The sequence below is a fragment of the Cololabis saira genome, chromosome 22 (assembly GCF_033807715.1).
Source record: "Cololabis saira isolate AMF1-May2022 chromosome 22, fColSai1.1, whole genome shotgun sequence".
Lineage (NCBI taxonomy): Eukaryota > Metazoa > Chordata > Actinopteri > Beloniformes > Belonidae > Cololabis > Cololabis saira.
In genome coordinates this window covers 37,341,517-37,363,218 of record NC_084608.1, presented here as the reverse complement: position 1 = coordinate 37,363,218, position 21,702 = coordinate 37,341,517, and the positions used below count along the sequence as shown (strand labels likewise).

The 21,702-nt window shown below is 43.1% G+C and overlaps 1 protein-coding gene across 3 annotated transcripts in view; it reads right to left on the bottom strand.

Moving 5' to 3' along the window:
• Positions 1-6,424: 6,424 nt before the first annotated feature.
• The window catches only part of LOC133422909 (E3 ubiquitin-protein ligase HECW1), a 56,953-nt gene continuing 41,675 nt past the window's right edge, over positions 6,425-21,702 (bottom strand). For 2 of the 3 annotated variants that reach the window (XM_061712939.1, XM_061712941.1), the window contains 5 exons: positions 19,412-19,541; positions 15,579-15,725; positions 10,680-10,794; positions 9,624-9,822; positions 6,425-7,317 (listed from right to left, as the gene is read on the bottom strand). In XM_061712939.1, coding sequence (XP_061568923.1) covers positions 7,206-7,317; positions 9,624-9,822; positions 10,680-10,794; positions 15,579-15,725; positions 19,412-19,541 — 703 coding nt within the window. In that variant the 3' untranslated portion in view covers positions 6,425-7,205. Of the gene's footprint in view, positions 7,318-9,437; positions 9,455-9,623; positions 9,823-10,679; positions 10,795-15,578; positions 15,726-19,411; positions 19,542-21,702 lie in introns of all 3 variants that reach the window. The other variant, XM_061712940.1, reaches the window with a different exon arrangement.

Genomic DNA, 21,702 nt, shown 5'->3' with positions numbered 1-21,702 from the left:
TCCAGAACCCGGAAGTGCGGGTTACAACAGAGTCCTATGGAAGTGACGCCACTCTGTTTTATCCAACGCTCTGGTCCTGGACTAGAGGAAACCTGGACTAGGGAGAGACGAGGGAGGGGAAAAAAAGAAAAAAGGAAAAAAAGAGGAAAAAAAGAAAAAAGGAAAAAAGAAAAAAAGGGGAAAAAAAGAGGAAAAAAAGAAAGAAAAAAAAGAGAAAAAAGAGGAAAAAAAGAGGGAAAAAAGATAAAAAAGAGGAAAAAAAGAAAATAATTAGAAAAAATGGGAAAAAAGGAACAAAAAGAAGAAAAGGAAAAAAGAAAAAAAAAGGAAAAACGAAAAAAAGGAAAAAAAGAGGAAAAAATGAAAGAAAAAAAGAGAAAAAAGAGGGAAAAAGAGGAAAAAAGAGGAAAAAAAGAAAAGAAGAAAGAAAAAAAGAGGGAAAAAAGAGGAAAAAATAAAATAATTAGAAAAATGGGGAAAAAAAAGGAACAAAAAGAAGAAAAGGAAAAAAGAAAAAAAAAAGGAAAAAAGAAAAAAAGGAAAAAAGAAAAAAGGAAAAAAAGAGGAAAAAAAGAAAGAAAAAAAAGAGAAAAACCACCTAACATAAAAAGCATCTCCGATATAATACCTACACATAATGACTTCAAATTGGTGGGTATTTCATCGCCTTACCTCAGGAGTTTGGCGACGTGCGGCCACTGAAATCAACGGGATCCAGCGGGACCGACGTCACTTATGGAACTATAGACTAACCCTAACCCTAACTATAGAGGGCTCCAGAATTAGAAAAAAGGGGAAAAAAGGAACAAAAAGAAGAAAAAAAGGAAAAAAAAGGTCCAACATTTTCTCGAAAGCTCCAGGAGCCACTAGGGCGGCGCTGAAGAGCCGCGGGTTGACGAGCCCTGTCCTAGAACTTTGACAAAAATGGTTGTAAATGAACAAATGAAATGAAGTCAATGAGAACAATCTGAATCTAAAAACAAACCGTCACAATCACCGGACTGATGCTTTTTATTTGTTAGTAATTTTCCTCATGTTCATGTCAGCCGTGTTTCCATATTTACTGTCAGTTTAACGTTAACTAAGGAAATAAGAAGATAATTATACAAATATTGTGCTTGATCTACTTAAAAAAAATGTGTCAACTTTTCGCATGAGATTATTATTTAGATCAAGAAAGACTAGTCTTTGTATAAACTACTTCATTTTATGTATGTAAATAATACATTTTGTAAGTACAGTCAACTTAATTGTGTTAAGTTTACTTTATTTATCAAAATTAAGTTGACTTTAAAAAGAAAAAAAAGAAAAAAAAGAGGAAAGAAAAAAAAATTAAGTTGACTTTACTTGCAAATGAATTTTGTACATAGTAAAAATTAAGTAGTTTATATAAAGACTAGTCTTTCTTGATCTACATAAAAATCTCATGCGCAAAAGTCGCCTTAATTTTTAGATCAAGCCAGATTTTTACTGTGGTTTCTACTTAAAGCAGCACAACGTAACTTTCAGCTTTTCTGAGTTTGGCGGCATCTTTTGGACAAAAGCGGTAGTGTTTTACCAGAAAGAACACTACGTTTCCCATGAGCACCAGCGCGTACTGCCGGAAAACTCCTGTCCCGTCGCTGCATTTGTTTTGAGAGAAGACGGGACGCTTTTCTGTCTCACCAAGTGAACAGACGGAACGCAAAAAAAAAGATGTTAAACTGCTGGAAAGGAACTGGAATTTACCGGGAACCTTAAACAAGGAAGCCAGGGAGCGGTATATGGAGAAAATAATGATTATCAACGATCTGGATCCATATGAAATCCCTACTAAAGAATGAAGCTCCTGGTCGGAGCGCCACTCTTTAGAAGGATTTACTTCCGCAGTTCTGCAGAACCACCGTCTCCGGCTACCTTGTTTAGGAGTGTTTGGCAGCTGCTTTGGTAAATGTTTGACTCGCCATGTGTTTCAATAAATTAGTATAATAGTACAACATACAGTACATGTTTTGTATCCCTCTTACTTCTCTTTTCTTTTCTTTTGACTGATATATTATGCTGAAGAGGCTCCGAGACGTGAGAAATAAGAGTTAATATTTTTTCCTCAACAAACTAGTTTTATCTGAAGATTGGGGTTAATTGCACCGCAGAGAGCTGGCCAGCAACTGCGTTTAGCTGGAGAAGAATCGGGAATAAAACCCGTGTTTTGATCCGACCCCGTCTGTGTGAGTGTTTATGGTTTAAGGCTGTTTATGGTTCTGCGTTAAATCGACGCAGAGCCTACGGCGTAGGGTACGCGGCGACCATAGACGGATTACCGCATGGGCAAAGTGGGCATGTGCCCAGGGCCCTGGAGCCAATGGGGGCCCTCGGCTTTCAAACATTTTTTTTTTTTTTATGTGTAAATGAAAATAAATTTACAAGCTCATAGGGCCCCGTTTTGTGTGATACGTTCATATATAATCGTAAATTGTAGGCTATAATTACGATAAAATGTGCATTGTGCGGTCATTGTAGACTAATTCTTACTTTACAACTGTCCTGAACGCATCAGGGCTGTGAGCCGTTAAATCGACGCAGAGCCTCCGCCGTAGGGTACGGCGAAGCCTACGGCGTAGGGTACGCGGCGACGCGCACCGTACGTGCGCATCGCCGCGTATCCTACGCCGTAGGCGCCGCGTTGGTGAAACGCGGAACCATAAATCAGCCTTAAACAGTTAGCCAATTTGCCGACTCGGCAAATTTGTGGCCATTTAGGAGATGAGCGCTAAACTTTAAGAGGACTAAGCATGTACAAAGTTTTATGGAAGAGTCAACTACCATTGGTGAGTCAGTGTAACCTTCATAAATAATTTATTTACCAGAATGTTGTGGTATTGTTGACCACCTGCCTATTTGAATGAGCTTTGTGTTGTTGTCAACTAGACCGCCGAGTCTATTCTGTTCTAGAGCTCAGAAATGATGTTATAGACCGCTGTGTCTATATCTATCTAAATAGATTGCGTAATGTTTTTTTTTTGTATTTAAACTGTATCAAAGATGGAACTGAGTCAGTCCGTGAATATCTGAGTTTTCAGCTCCATGTGATTGACAGCTGTCAGGCCTCTGTGTGTGTGTGTGTGTGTGTGTGTGTGTGTGTGTGTGTGTGTGTGTGTGTGTGCGCTTGCGTGCGTGCGTGCGTGTGTGTGTGCTTCTGAACAAGTTTGTGACTTTACTCTGCTTTCTGCAGCATAGGCCTATAGGCTTGGCTCAATAAAAGTGAGAATAAATGTAGTTTGAGGGGTAGGATGAGGTGTTGTTGAACGTTAAAATGACTATCATAAGGGCCCATGGAGAATGCTCCGCCCCCTCTGGACTGAGACCCACGCTCCGCCACTCCGCCATCCACAATCACACGGTGTGATTGTGGATTCTCTGCGCCATTGTGTGACCAAACTGAGTGATTGGGGAGGGCATGCACCGTGCACGTAGGATATTATTGTAGGTAGGGGCCCATAGCGAGTTTGTGTCCAGGGCCCGTGGTCATGATAATCCGTCCTTGGCGGCGACACGCTACGTACGTTGCGCGTCGCCACGTACCCTACGCCGTAGGTCTGCGTCGATTTAACGCAGAACCATAAATCAGGCTTTACTGTTTCGAAGGTGTTTGGTCGTTACAGCCGCGATCCAAGCTCTTTTACTTTGTTATGTCAGATACTTGGCCTGCATGGTTCTGCCTCCGAGCAGGAAAGCGGTGAAAAGTTAAACCATTAGGATCTTTTCCCCACGTCTGTTGTGTGGAGCTGCGACTGCGAATCGGGAAGGAGGGGGAAGTGACGTATGCCGTAAAGCAGTGAAAGTCGTAACGATTTGTAGTTTTTTAGTGTGGCAGGGTTCCTACCATGCTCCTCAAAGTTACATAGTGCCAGTGAAGGAGATACAGACCCCTCAGACCATGACAGAGGTTCATTAAACCTGTTGGAAGTTGATGTTCCATCACAATGATGATGATGATGAAATATTAGATTAAGGTGGAAAAGTTACATAGTGCTGCTTTAAGCAAATTAAGATGTTTCATCTAAACGTTGGTCAATCTGCCCAATAGATTAAAACTGTTAAAGGAAAAGTAAATATGTTGTTTGTGTGTAAATGAAAAGATTACTGGGATTAATTACACACACAAATACTGCTGGTTCAGGAAAAAATGTCTTGTTTTTTGAACAAATGCAGATTAAAGTTATTCTATGCAACTTCCTAGAGCTAGCAAGATTTGAAAGTGGCGCTTCCTCTAAGCCCCGCCCCCCCCGCCCCCACCCACGAGCGCTCCGTCCAAAGCCACGCCCCCACAAACACGAACGCGCATACGATTATTAAACATTTTGGACAGCACATTTACAGCAAAACTACCCCATGTCTCATTCACCTGTAAGCGAGGCCGGTTTTAGGGGGGGCAGGGGGGGGCTGTGCCCACCCAAACGTGCATCATGCCCAAAAGCACGGCACGGCAGCGCTGCGGTGCGCTGCAGGCTCTAAAGCAGGCTCTAAAGCTACGGCTACGCCGTAGCCTACGGCGTCTACGCCGTAGCTGTAGGGTACGGCGTAGCTGCGGCAACAGAGACGGCACGGCACCGCAGCGCGCTGCCGTTCACCGGCGCTCTCCGCTCTCGCCGTGAGACGCCTACATCCAAGTGTTTTTTCCTGCGTGCGTGCGTTTTTTTCGTGCGAGCGATTGTTTTTTCGTGCGAGCGTGCTTTTTTTTGTGCGAGAAAGCGTTTTTTCATGCGTGCGTTTTTTTCGTGCGAGCGTGCTTTTTTTTGTGCGAGAAAGCGTTTTTTCATGCGTGCGTAAGTTTTTTCGTGCAAGCGTTTTTTCGTGCGTGCGTTTTTTTCGTGCAAGCGTGCTTTTTTTGTGCATGCATGCGTTTTTTCGTGCGAACGAGCGTTTTTTCATGCATGCGTGCTTTTTTCGCGCAAGCAAGCGTTTTTTTATGCAAGCGTTTTTGCATAAAAACGCTTGCATAAAAACTCCGTGCGAGTGTGCGTTTTTTCGTGCATGCGTGCTTGTGTTTTTTTGTTCGTGCGCGCGTTTCTTTGTGCGTGCGGCCGGTTTTTTGTGCGAGCAAGCGTTTTTTCATGCAAGGGTTTTTTGTGCGTGCGTGCGTTTTTTTGTGCAAGTGAGCGTTTTTTCATGCGTGCGAGTGTTTTTTCCTGCGTGCGTTTTTCCGTTTCATTCGTTCGTTCATTTTTCTCTTTCTTTTTTCTTACCAATACTGCTGGTTAAGGAAAAAATGCACAATGTCTTTCCAGACGTTTTCATGTAAAGCAACAAACTTCATTTTTATTTGTTAATATCACAGATTTAAACATGTTATATTTACATGCGCTTAGATTGAATTTTTTCAGTGCATAAATGGCTTGAATAAACTCGGGCGGATGTTTCCAGATTTTGTAGTTCCTCATTAGTTCCTCAGGGATCCGTTCTGAGAACTCGTTAGTTCCTCGTTAGTTCCTTGTTAGTTCCTCGTTAGTTCCTCGTTAATTCCTCATTAATTCCTCATTAGTTCCTCGTTAGCTCCTCATTAGTTCGTCATTAGTTCCTCAGGGCTCCGTTCTCAGAACTCTGAGTTTCTCCATCAACGTCCAGGATTTCAGTCTTTTTTGTTTGTAAAGTCACATTCTCAGTTATTTTCTGATCTTTTATCCAAACGTTCCAGTTTTCTGCTGCGATGACGACGTTAACGATGTTTCTGTGACAGTCGGGCGTTTGGGTCGTTAACCAGTTTCAATTTACTGGTAAAAGAACAGAGTTTGTGAGTGAAAATGACAAACAAAAATGAAATGTTTTTAAAAATGAAAAAATAAATTAAAATGACTATATGAAAAAGTTAAAATTTGAAATAAATTAAAAACAAAAATAAAAAGGGATAGAAAAACAAAATTCAAGTCATAAATAATATAAAAAAATATAATACATTTTACTTTAGATTTAATTTAGATTAAAACTGAAAAATAAATAAATTAAAACGAAAGAAATATACATAAACATTTTAAAAAATAAATTAAAAACAACAAAAATTAAAAATTAAAACAAAATTAAAATCACAGATAAAATATATAAAAATAAATTAAACTTTTGAATTTGAAAATAAAAATAAATATAAATTTTGATTAAAACTGAAAAATAAATAAATTAAAATGAAAGAAATGTACATTAACAATAAAAAAAACAAAATTAAAAAAATAAAAACAAAATTCAAATCACAAATAAAATATATAAAAATAAATTAAACCTTTGAATTCAAAAATTGAAAAATATATAAATTTTGATTAAAACTGAATAATAAATAAATTAAAACAAAAAAATGTACAAATAAAAATATAACATATGTACAAGAAAAAACGATCATGGCAAAATTTAAATCAATTTAAAAACTATGAAATAAATAAAAGAATGAATGAAAAGAATTTCAGAGATATATTTCAGTCAGATATATATTTCTATTAGAGATATATTTCAGATAGTACGGAAGAGTATTAGGGCCATGCAGGATAAAAAATATTTCAGAGGGGAAGATTTTTTTTAATGTGCAGTTTGAGAAAAAAGTCCAAATGTCGAAGATGTTGAGATTAATGTTGAAATACAATTTCAAGAATAAAGTCGAAATTTCGGGAATAAAGTTGAAATTTCTTTATTTTTATTCACAAAAATGTCGACGTTTTTCTCGAAGTGCATAATGAAAAATTTTTTTTCCTCCTCTAAAATATTATTTTTATTTTTCTCCTGCCTGGCCGTGATTCTCTAACGTAAGATAGAGATAGATTTCAGTTACAGATATATTTCAGAGATAAATCTCCAGCTCTGATCCGTGGTTTCGTTGGGAGGATTTCATTTCATTTCATTTCATTTCATTTCATTTCATTTCATTTCATTTTTATTTATTCCGATCATGGAAATATGCAATTAGAAAAAACAAACAAGTAAAATGACAACACAATCAAAAGCTTATTCCATAAAACCATATTCCATAACCAGGAAGGAGCAGGAAGAAGAAGAAGAAGAAGAAGAAGATGCATCAGATCGGCGTCGAGCCTGAGGATTCTTCAGTTTTTCACTTTTTCAGTTTTTCACTTCCACCCGTAAAGATTCTTACAAAACAAGTTCAGAAACCACCGCCCGACCTGGTTCAGTGGTCCAGGTCGGGGGTCAGAGGTCACCGGGGGTCACCAGGGGTCAGAGGTCAGAGGTCACTCCAGGCCGAAGGTGCTGGTCTCCTCCACGGCGATGAGCAGCTTGTCGTACAGGACGGTGTAGGACGGATACGGAGGAAGATCCAGCCGGTTGAAGCAGGTGTGGGCGCTGACGGAGGAGACAGTTAGGTAGTTAGTTAGCTAGCTAGCTAGTTAGTTAGTTCATCTTTGATCTTTCCACCTTTTAACAGTTGGGGTGGTAAAGGTGGAGGTTGGGATCTCTGACAACGTTTAAATCAGTCCAAATTGGGGTTATTGCTAACATTCCGGTTCCTGAAACATTGGGAATAATGTGTTTCCATGCTGAGCTAACAGGGTTATCCCTGTATCCATGTAAAATATATTGTCATGACATATTTTGAGTCTTGAATTGTAGCTTCTGAGGAATAGTGAAGTTCATAATTTGAACTTCATCCCCCCAAAAAAGTGAATCGACTCAAAGATAACTCAAATCAGACGAGTATATGCAGCTATTTTGCAACAGGTAGTTGGCTGCCATCTTGGCCGCCATCTTGAAAAATGTATTATCTTAACGATAGTTCCCAAGTGCTATGCATAGTAGATAAATTCAATTTAAAGCCTCAATATCACATTATGTCCATTGTTAAGATGAAAATTGACCTAAAAACAGTTGTCAATGGTGGCCATTTTGAAAAATAGCAGCCATATTGAAAGTTCATGATGGCTGCATATCTTTATTTTGTTCTTCATGTTTTTGGCCATAACTGTACCAAATGTGATGTTTCTATCACATTTTATCCATTGTTTATATGAAATTGTATCTAAAACAGTGGTCACCGGCGGCCATCTTGAAAAATGGGCGCCATATTGAAAATCTATGATGGCTCCATATCTCATTTTTTTCATTATGCCTTTGGCTACAAGTTTACCAAATTTGATGCTTTTATCACAAAATGCACAATGGTTATGGAATTTCTAGCTAAGCTGCCCCATTAATGGTAATTAATCCTTTATCTGGATCAAACCAGCGACGCGCAGAGAACGTCATGACGCAATTCCCGTCATTTCTGCTTCTTCTTCTCTCCTCCTTGTAAATCTGTCTATCCCGGTACTTTCTACCGTCTACAAATGCAGAAATGTTCATATCCTTCATTCTATTTATGAAGTGATTGACCAGTGACCAGTTTTTGTGCGAGCGAGCGTTTTTTCGTACGTGCGTTTTTTTGTGCGAGCAAGCGTTTTTTTGTGCGAGCGTGTTTTTTCGTGTGAGTGAGCGTTTTTTGTGCAAGAGTGCGTTTTTTCCTACGTGCGTTTTTTGTGCGAGCGTGCGTTTTTTTTGTGCGTGCGTTTTTTCGTGCGAGCAAGCGTTTTTTCACGTGAGCGTTTTTTTGTGCGTGCGTGCGTTTTTTCGTACGTGCGTTTTTTTGTGCATGTGTGCGTTTTTTTATGCGAGCGTGCGTCTTTTCGTGCGAGCGTGCTTTTTTCCGTGCGAGCGTGCGTCTTTCCGTGCGAGCATGCGTCTTTTCGGGCGAGCGTGCGTTTTTTTGTGCGAGCGTGTGTTTTTTGGCGCGAGCGAGCGTTTTTTGTGCGAGAGTGCGTTTTTCCTACGTGCGTTTTTTTGTGCGTGCGTTTTTTCGTGCGAGCGAGCGTTTTCTCGTTTGTGCGTTTTTTTGTGCATGCGTGCGTGCGTTTTTTCGTGCGAGCATGCGTTTTTTTGTCCGTGCGTGCGTTTTTTCGTACGTGCGTTTTTTTGTGCATGCGTGCGTTTTTTTGTGCGGGCGTGCATTTTTTCGTACGTGCATTTTTTTGTGCATGTGTGCGTTTTTTCGTGCCAGCAAGCGTTTTTTTGTGCGAGAGTGCGTTTTCTCGTGCGTGCGTTTTTTCGTGCGAGCGAGCGTTTTTTTGTGCGAGAGTGCGTTTTCTCGTGCGTGTGTTTTTTTGTGCATGCATGCGTTTTTTCGTGCCAGCGAGTGATTTTTTGTGGAGCGAGCATTTTTTCTTCTCGATGTAAAACCACCTAGCTACCTAGGAATCAGGACCAGGTCCAGGACCAGGACCAGGACTAGAACCAGGACTACGTACCGCGGCAGGGCCGTCACCTTCCCCCACTTCTCGATGCAGAACCTCCTAGCTCCCTAGCTACCTAGCCTCCTAGCTACGTAGCTACATACCGGGGCAGGGCCGTCACCTTCCCCCACTTCTCGATGCAGAACCTCCTAGCTCCCTAGCTACCTAGCCTCCTAGCCTCCTAGCTACGTAGCTACATACCGGGGCAGCGCGGTGACCTTCCCCCAATTCTCGATGCAGAACCTCCTAGCTCCCTAGCTACCTAGCCTCCTAGCTACGTAGCTACGTACCGGGGCAGCGCAGTGACCTTCCCCCAATTCTCGATGCAGAACCTCCTAGCTCCCTAGCTACCTAGCCTCCTAGCCTCCTAGCTACGTAGCTACATACCGGGGCAGGGCCGTCACCTTCCCCCACTTCTCGATGCAGAACCTCCGGAGCCCGTTGGACCCCCTCAGGGCGGAGAATCCCTCGTAGGGGACGCTGGACGTCCCGGTGACGAACTGGAGGAGACGGAGACGCTGCTCGTTGGTGAAGCGGTGGAGGGCGGCCCAGAACCAGCGCATCACCACGTGGTTGTCATGGTAACCTGGGGACCAGAGACAGGGGTTATTATGGGCTGGACCCAGCATCGCCACCCGTCCCTTGAAATTGTTGAATTGTTACATAATTGGGAATTAAAAGTTCTGTATTGAACCAATACGGACACATATTATACTCTTACTTATTAATGTCATAATATTATATACAGGTGAAGGTCAGAAAATGTGAATATATCGCAAAACTTCATTCTTAGTAAATTCAACTAAAGGTGAAACAAATATATTATTCCCCACTACATCAAAGTGAGATATTTCAAGCCTTTATTTGTTATAATGTTGATGATTATGGCTCACAGTTTATGAAAACCCTAAATAAATATCTGAAAAAAATTAAAATATATTATCAAATCAATAAACAATTCAATCATCAAAATTATAACAAATAAAGGCTTAAAATATCTTGCTTTGCCTGTAATGAGACTATGTAATATATTAGTTTCACCTTTTAAGTTGAATTATTGAAATAAATTAACTTTTACACCATATTCTAGTTGAATTATTGAAATAAATTAACTTTTACACCATATTCTAGTTGAATTATTGAAATAAATTAACTTTTACACCATATTCTAGTTGAATTATTGAAATAAATTAACTTTTACACCATATTCTAGTTGGATTATTGAAATAAATTAACTTTTACACCATATTCTACCATATACTATAGACTAGTTCAGCTGCTACATGGTTAACTGTCTGTACAGTCATGCAAGTTCACTGCTATTAAAGCACTTTAAACTTTAAATCAAAGCATTTTATCTTTTGCTGCTGAAATCGGGGCGTCGCTTATTTCTATTTCCTAGACCAGGACCAGGACCAGGTCTAGACCCCCCCCCCCCCTCACCTCCCCGGTACTCCGTGTGGCTCCTCCAGTCCTCCAGGTCGATCTCTACGGTGCCGGCGATCACCAGCTCCAACTCCCGGGCGTCAAACACTGACACGATCCTGGAGTCCACCACCTGTAACCATGGAAACGGGGGTTAAACACCTGGTAACCATGGAAACGGGGGTTAAACACCTGTAACCATGGAAACGGGGGTTAAACACCTGGTAACCATGGAAACGGGGGTTAAACACCTGTAACCATGGAAACGGGGGGTTAAACACAGAGTCCACCACCTGGTAACCATGGAAACGGGGGGTAAAACACAGAATCCACCACCTGTAACCATGGAAACGGGGGGTTAAACACAGGGTAACCATGGAAACGGGGGGTTAAACACAGAGTCCACCACCTGGTAACCATGGAAACGGGGGGTTAAACACAGGGTAACCATGGAAACGGGGGGTTAAACACAGAATCCACCACCTGGTAACCATGGAAACGGGGGGTTAAACACAGGGTAACCATGGAAACGGGGGGTTAAACACATGGTAACCATGGAAACGGGGGTTAAACACAGAGTCCACCACCTGGTAACCATGGAAACGGGGGGTTAAACACAGAGTCCACCACCTGGTAACCATGGAAACGGGGGGTTAAACACAGAATCCACCACCTGGTAACCATGGAAACGGGGGGTTAAACACAGAATCCACCACCTGGTAACCATGGAAACGGGGGGTTAAACACAGGGTAACCATGGAAACGGGGGGTTAAACACAGGGTAACCATGGAAACGGGGGGTTAAACACAGAGTCCACCACCTGGTAACCATGGAAACGGGGGGTTAAACACAGGGTAACCATGGAAACGGGGGGTTAAACACAGAATCCACCACCTGTAACCATGGAAACGGGGGTTAAACACATGGTAACCACGGTAACGGGGGGTTAAACACCTGGTAACCATGGTAACGGGGGGTTAAACACCTGGTAACCATGGTAACGGGGGGTTAAACACCTGGTAACCATGGAAACGGGGGGTTAAACACAGGGTAACCATGGAAACGGGGGGTTAAACACAGAGTCCACCACCTGGTAACCATGGAAACGGGGGGTTAAACACAGGGTAACCATGGAAACGGGGGGTTAAACACAGAATCCACCACCTGTAACCATGGAAACGGGGGTTAAACACATGGTAACCACGGTAACGGGGGGTTAAACACCTGGTAACCATGGTAACGGGGGGTTAAACACCTGGTAACCATGGTAACGGGGGGTTAAACACAGGGTAACCACGGTAACGGGGGGGTTAAACACCTGGTAACCATGGTAACGGGGGGTTAAACACAGGGTAACCATGGAAACGGGGGGTTAAACACAGAGTCCACCACCTGGTAACCATGGAAACGGGGGGTTAAACACAGGGTAACCATGGAAACGGGGGGTTAAACACAGAATCCACCACCTGTAACCATGGAAACGGGGGTTAAACACAGAGTCCACCACCTGGTAACCATGGAAACGGGGGGTTAAACACAGGGTAACCATGGAAACGGGGGGTTAAACACAGAATCCACCACCTGTAACCATGGAAACGGGGGTTAAACACATGGTAACCACGGTAACGGGGGGTTAAACACAGGGTAACCACGGTAACGGGGGGTTAAACACCTGGTAACCATGGTAACGGGGGGTTAAACACCTGGTAACCACGGTAACGGGGGGTTAAACACCTGGTAACCACGGTAACAGGGGGTTAAACACCTGGTAACCACGGTAACGGGGGGTTAAACACAGAGTCCACCACCTGGTAACCATGGAAACGGGGGGTTAAACACAGAGTCCACCACCTGGTAACCATGGAAACGGGGGGTTAAACACAGAATCCACCACCTGGTAACCATGGAAACGGGGGGTTAAACACAGAATCCACCACCTGGTAACCATGGAAACGGGGGGTTAAACACAGGGTAACCATGGAAACGGGGGGTTAAACACAGGGTAACCATGGAAACGGGGGGTTAAACACAGAGTCCACCACCTGGTAACCATGGAAACGGGGGGTTAAACACAGGGTAACCATGGAAACGGGGGGTTAAACACAGGGTAACCATGGAAACGGGGGGTTAAACACAGAGTCCACCACCTGGTAACCATGGAAACGGGGGGTTAAACACAGGGTAACCATGGAAACGGGGGGTTAAACACAGAATCCACCACCTGTAACCATGGAAACGGGGGGTTAAACACAGGGTAACCATGGAAACGGGGGGTTAAACACAGAATCCACCACCTGGTAACCATGGAAACGGGGGGTTAAACACAGGGTAACCATGGAAACGGGGGGTTAAACACAGGGTAACCATGGAAACGGGGGGTTAAACACAGAGTCCACCACCTGGTAACCATGGAAACGGGGGGTTAAACACAGGGTAACCATGGAAACGGGGGGTTAAACACAGAATCCACCACCTGTAACCATGGAAACGGGGGTTAAACACATGGTAACCACGGTAACGGGGGGTTAAACACCTGGTAACCATGGTAACGGGGGGTTAAACACCTGGTAACCATGGTAACGGGGGGTTAAACACCTGGTAACCATGGTAACGGGGGGTTAAACACAGGGTAACCACGGTAACGGGGGGGTTAAACACCTGGTAACCATGGTAACGGGGGGTTAAACACAGGGTAACCATGGAAACGGGGGGTTAAAGACAGAGTCCACCACCTGGTAACCATGGAAACGGGGGGTTAAACACAGGGTAACCATGGAAACGGGGGGTTAAACACAGAATCCACCACCTGTAACCATGGAAACGGGGGTTAAACACAGAGTCCACCACCTGGTAACCATGGAAACGGGGGGTTAAACACAGGGTAACCATGGAAACGGGGGGTTAAACACAGAATCCACCACCTGTAACCATGGAAACGGGGGTTAAACACATGGTAACCACGGTAACGGGGGGTTAAACACAGGGTAACCACGGTAACGGGGGGTTAAACACCTGGTAACCATGGTAACGGGGGGTTAAACACCTGGTAACCACGGTAACGGGGGGTTAAACACCTGGTAACCACGGTAACAGGGGGTTAAACACCTGGTAACCACGGTAACGGGGGGTTAAACACAGGGTAACCACGGTAACGGGGGGGTTAAACACCTGGTAACCACGGTAACGGGGGGCTAAACACCTGGTAACCACGGTAACGGGGGTTAAACACCTGGTAACCATGGTAACGGGGGGTTAAACACAGGGTAACCATGGTAACGGGGGGTTAAACACCTGGTAACCATGGAAACGGGGGGTTAAACACCTGGTAACCACGGTAACGGGGGGTTAAACACCTGGTAACCATGGTAACGGGGGGTTAAACACCTGGTAACCACGGTAACGGGGGGTTAAACACCTGGTAACCATGGTAACGGGGGGTTAAACACCTGGTAACCATGGTAACGGGGGCTGGGCGATATATCGAGATTTTAATATATATCTATATATTTTCAAACACGATATGGTACGAGACAATATTGTTTATATCGATTTAAAAAAAAAAAAAATTATAATAATTTTTTTTTTTTTTACGATTTGGATATAGCTTATTTTGTGACAAATTGACTTGAATGTTTTATTTGAGATTGTCACAAATGTTTTGTTATTTGCACAACTGTCAACCTCAGTGGAAAAGTCTGCCTGTTACTGTCTACATTGTATTAATTACAGTGTATTTTAATGTAATTGTTATGCAGGAAAGGGATATTTGTTTTATTTTATTCAAGAAACATTTTTATTCTATATATGCAGGCAGTTTATTTTTATTTCATTTGTTTTATACATGTTGATATTGTGCAGACCTCTGTTAATAAAGGAACCTGTGTGACATTTGGCACGAGGCTTTGTATTAAAACTGACTGTTTTTTTAAGAAATGAAGCTAACAGAGATGCTAACAGAGATGCTTACAGAGATGCTAACAGAGATGCTTACAGAGATGCTATGCTATAATGCTTTGGGGGAAACCCCAATTAAGGCACAGAAAAAATATCGAGATATATATCGAGTATCGCCATTTAGCTAGAAAATATCGAGATATGACTTTTGGTCCATATCGCCCAGCCCTACTGGTAACCATGGTAACGGGGGGTTAAACACAGGGTAACCACGGTAACGGGGGGTTAAACACAGGGTAACCATGGTAACGGGGGGTTAAACACAGTAACCATAAACACCATAAACACCAACATGATCCTGGAGTGCACCACCTGGGGGGAGACGCCACGGTTACCATGGTAACCATGGAAACGGGGGTTAAGTGTAATTTTGGCTCAATTCATGCCATTTTCACGTGTGGTACTTTAACAAACTCCTCCTAGCAGGATCGTCCGTTCCACATAAAACTCGCTCAGGAGACACAAAAGACGTTAACCATGAAAAGTTATCAAAATCGTGAGTTTTGGTGAAACGGCGTGGCCGTGGCGCCGCGTCAAACTTCAACGCTAAACAGGAAGTGATGCTAGTAGCTGATTGGTCCATATTTGGTAGTTCCTACTTTCTGCTAGCTACTAACTTGAATGGTTTGACATAAAGAGTCGTGGTGGTGTCATCGGACTCGGTATTGAGTCCTTGACCATAATTGGTGCAAATTAGCCCCGCCCCTTCCTGTGATTGGTTGATATGTGAGAGTTCCTGTACCTCGTAGAAGCCCCGCCCCTTCCTGTGATTGGTGGATACGTGAGAGTTCCTGTACCTCGTAGAAGCCCCGCCCCTTCCTGTGATTGGTGGATACGTGAGAGTTCCTGTACCTCGTAGAAGCCCCGCCCCTTCCTGTGATTGGTTGATATGTGAGAGTTCCTGCACCTCGTAGAAGCCCCGCCCCTTCCTGTGATTGGTGGATATGTGAGAGTTCCTGTACCTCGTAGAAGCCCCGCACCAGCGCCTCCGTCTGCGGCACCGTCCCCCTCTCCACCCTCCACCGGGCCATCCGCTCCATGTAGTCCTTCTTGTTCTTCTCCGTCACCTGCAGGTGCGACCCGCCGGCCTTCAGCTCCCGCTCCGTCACCTGGAACCCACACCAGTACCGGGTCAGAACCAACAACAACGCTAGAGTAAAGACCCGCCGGCCTTCAGCTCCCGCTCTGTCACCTGGAACCATCAGAACATTAGTACCGGGTCAGAACCACCAACGCTGGAGTAAAGACCCGCCGGCCTTCAGCTCCCGCTCCGTCACCTGGAGGATAAAGATGGAGGTAGTGATGCACCGAAATGAAAATTTGTGGCCGAAACTGAAACTGAAACTAATAATAAACACTTGGCCGAATACGGAACAATACCAACATGGTTCTTCGCAGTTTTTCATTTATTTTGCCAATTTTTTCACCATTGCATGAATCAAATACATTTGATTTAGGCTTTTCAAAGAAAAATATCTTTAAAATATTTATTGAACATAAAAAACTGAACATGTTTTAATTTCCAATTCAATTCAATTCAATTCAATTTTATTTATATAGCGTCTAATACAACAAAAGTTGTCTCTAGACGCTTTCCAGAGATCCAGAACATAAACCCCCGAGCAATTATTACATAAACAATGGCAGGTAAAAAAAATTTCCAGCATTTTGTAGTTTTGGTTCCACCTCCTGGTGAATGTTGGTAAAATTCTTATGGGGTTAGTTTTGGACTTTTTTCACAATATTTTACTTTTTTCTCGACATTTCAACTTTGTCTCTTAATATTTCGACTTTTTTCATAAAATTTTGACTTTTTTTCTCGACATTTTGACTTTTTTCACAAAATTTTGACTTTTTTCTCGACATTTCAACTTTTTTTCTCAACATTTCGACTTTTTTCACCATTGCAAAAATCAAAAAGTGCTGCTTTTGACACTATAGATCATGGCATTTTACTGCACAGGTTAGAGCATGTTGTTGGGATTAAAGGGACAGCTCTATGTTGGTTTAAATCATACCTATCTGACAGGTTCCAGTTTGTTCATGTACATGAGGTTTCTTCAGAACAGTCAAGGGTCTGTTATGGTGTTCCGCAGGGTTCAGTGCTAGGGCCAATCTTGTTCAGTTTATACATGCAGCCGTTGGGAAGTATAATCCAGAATCACGGCATACAATTTCATTGTTATGCTGATGATACGCAGCTCTATTTGTCTATGAAGCCGGATGAAACAGAACCGTTAGTTAAACTTCAGGCATGTCTTAGGGACATCAAGGACTGGATGTCCAGAAATTTCCTGCTTCTAAATTCAGATAAAACAGAGGTTATCATTCTTGGTCCAGAGCATCTTAGGAAGGGATTAGATGGTGTTGCGATGGCTTCCAGTGCAACTGTGAGAAATCTTGGTGTTATTTTCGATCAGGATTTGTCGTTTAAACCATATGTCAATCAGGTTTGTAAAATAGCCTTTTTCCATCTCCGTAATATTGCAAAGATTAGGAAAATCCTCTCACAGAGTGATGCAGAAAAACTAGTTCATGCGTTTGTATCTTCTAGACTAGATTACTGTAATGTGTTGTTAGCAGGATGTCCAAGTAATTTGCTGAATAGGCTCCAGCTGATCCAAAATGCAGCAGCACGAGTACTGACAGGAATTAGCAGGAGAGACCACGTCTCTCCAGTATTAGCGTCGCTCCATTGGTTACCCGTAAAATTCAGAATCCAATTTAAAATTTTATTACTTGCGTATAAAGCCCAAAACGGCTTGGCTCCGCATTATTTGCAAGACCTGATAGTGCCTTATGTTCCTGTCAGAGCTCTCCGTTCTCAAAGTGCAGGTTTACTTGTAGTTCCTAGAGTATCTAAATGTAGATTTGGAGGGCGGGCGTTCTGCTATCAGGCGCCACTACTATGGAACCAACTTCCAATCTGGGTTAAGGGGGCTGACACCACCTCCACCTTTAAAACTAAACTTAAAACATTTCTGTTTAGTAAAGCCTATAGTTAGTGTTTAGTAAACCTCTAGCTGGTGCTGGTAAATCTCTAGGTAGTGTAAACTTTAGTGTGTCAGAGTCGCTCCTGTGGTTTCTTGTGCTGGCCCCCCCCTTCTCCTCCCTTTTCTCTCTTTTGTCCATGTTGCAGCATCCTTTGCCGGACACCGGAACCTGCAGGTGGTCGTGGGTGGCTTGTAGCTTGCATTACGGAGCACAAGTCTTTCCCCGACCCTGCACCCCAACCTGGGACTTGCTGATTGGGCCGGAGCTTCGGGAGCTGCGTGCTGGCCTGCGGTCCCCACCCCTGGTCATCCCGTAGCTGTCCCCCCCTTCTCCTCCCTTTTCTCTCTTTTGTCCTGCAGGTGGCCATGGGTGGCTTGTAGCTTGCATTACGGAGCACAAGTCTTTTCCTGACCCTGCACCCCAACCTGGGACTTGCTGATTGGGCCGGAGCTTCGGGAGCTGTGTGCTGGCCTGCGGTCCCCACCCCCGGTCATCCCGTTGCTGCTTCCACCTGCCTGCTGTGCTGTTGCCGTCCCTGACCCACCAGTCTGGCCCTCGGCAGGAGGGTCCCCCCTGATGAGCCTGGTCCTGCTCAAGGTTTCTTCCCTCCTAAAGGGGAGTTTTTCCTTGCCACTGTTTGGCTTAAGGTTTTTCTCCCACTAGGGGAGTTTTTACCTGCCATTGTTTATGTAATAACTGCTCGGGGGTCATGTTCTGGGTATGGGTCTCTGTAAAGCGTCTAGAGACAACTCTGTTGTATTAGACGCTATATAAATAAAATTGAATTGAATTGAATTGAAATAAATTTGATTTAGGCTTTTCAAAGAAAAAAATCTTTCACAAAATTACAAGGTAGAAAATATTTATTGAACATAAAAAACTGAACATGTTTTAATTTCCAGCATTCTGTTGTTTTGGTTCCACCTCCTGGTGAATGTTGGTAAAATTCTTATGTGGTTACTTTTTGGTTGGCCAACGATTTATGTTTGTGGTGCAACCGTTACGGAGCGGCCAGTCTATTTCCTTATTTTACAACGCCGTTATTTATTGTTCGTTTTTTTCCCACTTATTCCACCGAACACCCAAAGTGTTTTTTTTACCATTTTCAGCCGAACAATTTCAGTTACCGAACAATCGGTGCATCACTAGTGAGGGGTTACCGGGTCGGAACCAACTACTGTACCACCTAACGCTAGATTAAAGAACAACCACGAACTTCAGCTCCCAAACATTAATAACTAGGTTTGTCCCGATACCTTTTTCTGCCGATACCAATGGTTTGAAAATGCAGTGATCAATCGATCGATCGATCGATCGATCGGGACAACACCAGTTAGCATCGTACGGCCCGTTAGCTCTACTGTAATATAGTACTTTTTCCTTAAAAAGTCGCGACTTCTTGCTCCGGCGTAACGTTCCGACTTTTTCCCTTATAAAGTCACGACTTTTTTCCCCACGTAAAGTTCTGAATTTTTCCCTTAAAAAGTCACGACTTCTTGCTTCGTGTCAAGTTACGTAATTTTTCCTCATAAAGTTGCGACTTTTTGTTGCGTGTTAAATTCTGACTTTTTCCTTCGTAAAGTCGTGACATCTTGCTCTGTGTAAAGTTCAGACTTTTTCCTTTATAGAGTTTTTCCCCATAAGACCACGACTTCTATATATTAAAAACATTAATAACGAGGTTTGTCCCGATACTTTATTGGCCGATACCGATGTTTTGAAAATGCTGTCATCGATTGGGACGACACTGGTTAGCACCGTTAGCTCACCTGTACTGCTACTGCTGCTAGCGTTAGCTCACCTGTCCAAACACCTCCTCGTTGACGGTGAACGTCAGGTCCAGCACGTCCGTGATGTCGTTGTCTTTCATCCACTGCAGCGATTGGTGGAATTCCTCGTCCAGGTATTCCAGGTCCGACAGGTCGGTGGGCCTGTTAGCAACATGTTAGCAATGCCAGTTAGCACCATGTTAGCAACACCAGTTAGCAACATGTTAGCAACATGTTAGCAACACCAGTTAGCAACATGTTAGCAACATGTTAGCAACATGTTAGCAACATGTTAGCAACATGTTAGCAACACCAGTTAGCAACATGTTAGCAACATGTTAGCAACATTCAGTTAGCAACACCAGTTAGCAACATGTTAGCAACATGTTAGCAACACACTGTTAGCAACATGTTAGCAACATGTTAGCAAGACACTGTTAGCAACATGTTAGCAATACCAGTTAGCAACATGTTAGCAACACCAGTTAGCAACATGTTAGCAACACACTGTTAGCAACACCAGTTAGCAACATGTTAGCAACATGTTAGCAACACACTGTTAGCGAAACATCCAGTTAGCAGCACCCGGTTAGCAACATTCAATTAGCAACAGCCTGTTAGCAACACCCAGAATGAATTAATAAATGAATGAACAAATTAATGAATTAATAAATGAATGAATGAAATAATTAATTAATAAATGAATGAATGAAAGAATGGATGAATGAATGGATGAATGAATGGATGAATGAATTGATGAATGAATGAAAGAATGAATGAATTAATGAATGGATGAAAGAATGAATGAATGAATGGCTGAATGAATGAATGAATGAATGAATGGATGAAAGAATGAATGAATTAATGAATGGATGAAAGAATGAATGAATGAATGAATGAATGAATGAATGAATGAATGAATTAATTCATGGATGAATGAATGAATGAATGAAAAAATGAATGAATGGATGAATGGATGAATGAATGAAAGCTTTATTCCAACATGGGAAAACATCAAATTCCTGGATTGTAACAGGAGTTCCACAGGGTTCTGTGTTAGGACCACTGGCGTCTTTGCATTAGGGGCCGGTGGGGCACGGCCCCACCAGAGTGCGCTGCTGCGCAGGGGAAGATTATGTGTCATTAAACATAAGTTCATAATAAATTTGTCTCCAATGAAATGTCCGCAGTTTTCATTTGATGCAACTTAATTTCAACTGCTGACACTTTTTGTAGTGTAACTGTGTGTAAATAGTTCGCCCTGCCTGATCCAGCCCCTCCTCTGTTTCCGCTCGGTGGGGCTCAGCGGAGCTGTCCCCTCTGCCTGTAATGTTGTTAACTGGTGAACTGCTGCGCGCGCCTGCGCGTGTACAGCGCACACACTAGCTTGGACAGTGGGGCCGCGAGCTCAGGGCCCCAGAGCGCCTCTCATTGGCTCATGGATGTATTGCATTGGCTGCTCTGAACCATGCTCTGAACTGAAGCAGACATGTTGAATCGGCGTCGGCCGGCGCTCAAACAGCTCACTCTGTGATTGGCTGTTCGCAGAATTTCCCAGAATGCTTTTCGCCGTGATTTGCGGACTGAATAAAAAAAAAACATTTCTAGCGAGAAATAAATATTTTACTTTCATAATATTCACTCAGTGAATGTACATAATCACTCGCTTGTCTTTTTCAAACCGCGCCAGAATAAAGGCTGATTTATGGTTCTGCGTTACACCAACACAGGCCTACGGCGTAGGTTACGCAGCGACGCGCGCCGTACGCCGGCTACGTACTTTGATTGATAGGTGACGTTTCATTCTTTCAAAATGAATGAAGTTGACTATTTGGTGCGTGTGCGATTTAGCACTTTAGCAATTGAGATCAAGTTGGAAATAAAACGTTTGGGACCACATCGACCGGATGATTTAACCATTTGTCAAGCCGGAAAAGACAAAACGAGGACATTTAATAAGGAATGGTTCAAAAGGAAACTCTGGTTAACCGGGAGCTCGTCAAAAAAGGCGCTCTACTGCTTTCCTTGTGAGTTCCGGTGAGTCTAACAGATTTTTATAGTGGAACTGACCATGTACTTATATTCTTTGAATTATAGTGGACTTTGTGTAATGCGCAACTGGTGATACATGTGTGGGTGTGGGTGTGGGGGGACACAACCTCACGTGGGCTCCCCGACGCTGATGGAGCTGTTTGCCTGTCTGTGGTGCTGAAATGGCTGTTTGGCTGTGGTATACTCTGTGTGGTGGCTTTATTAATTGCTGTGTATTGTATGTGCGCCGTACACGCCATGCTCGTGCACGGTCGTGCTTGTGCATTGTGTT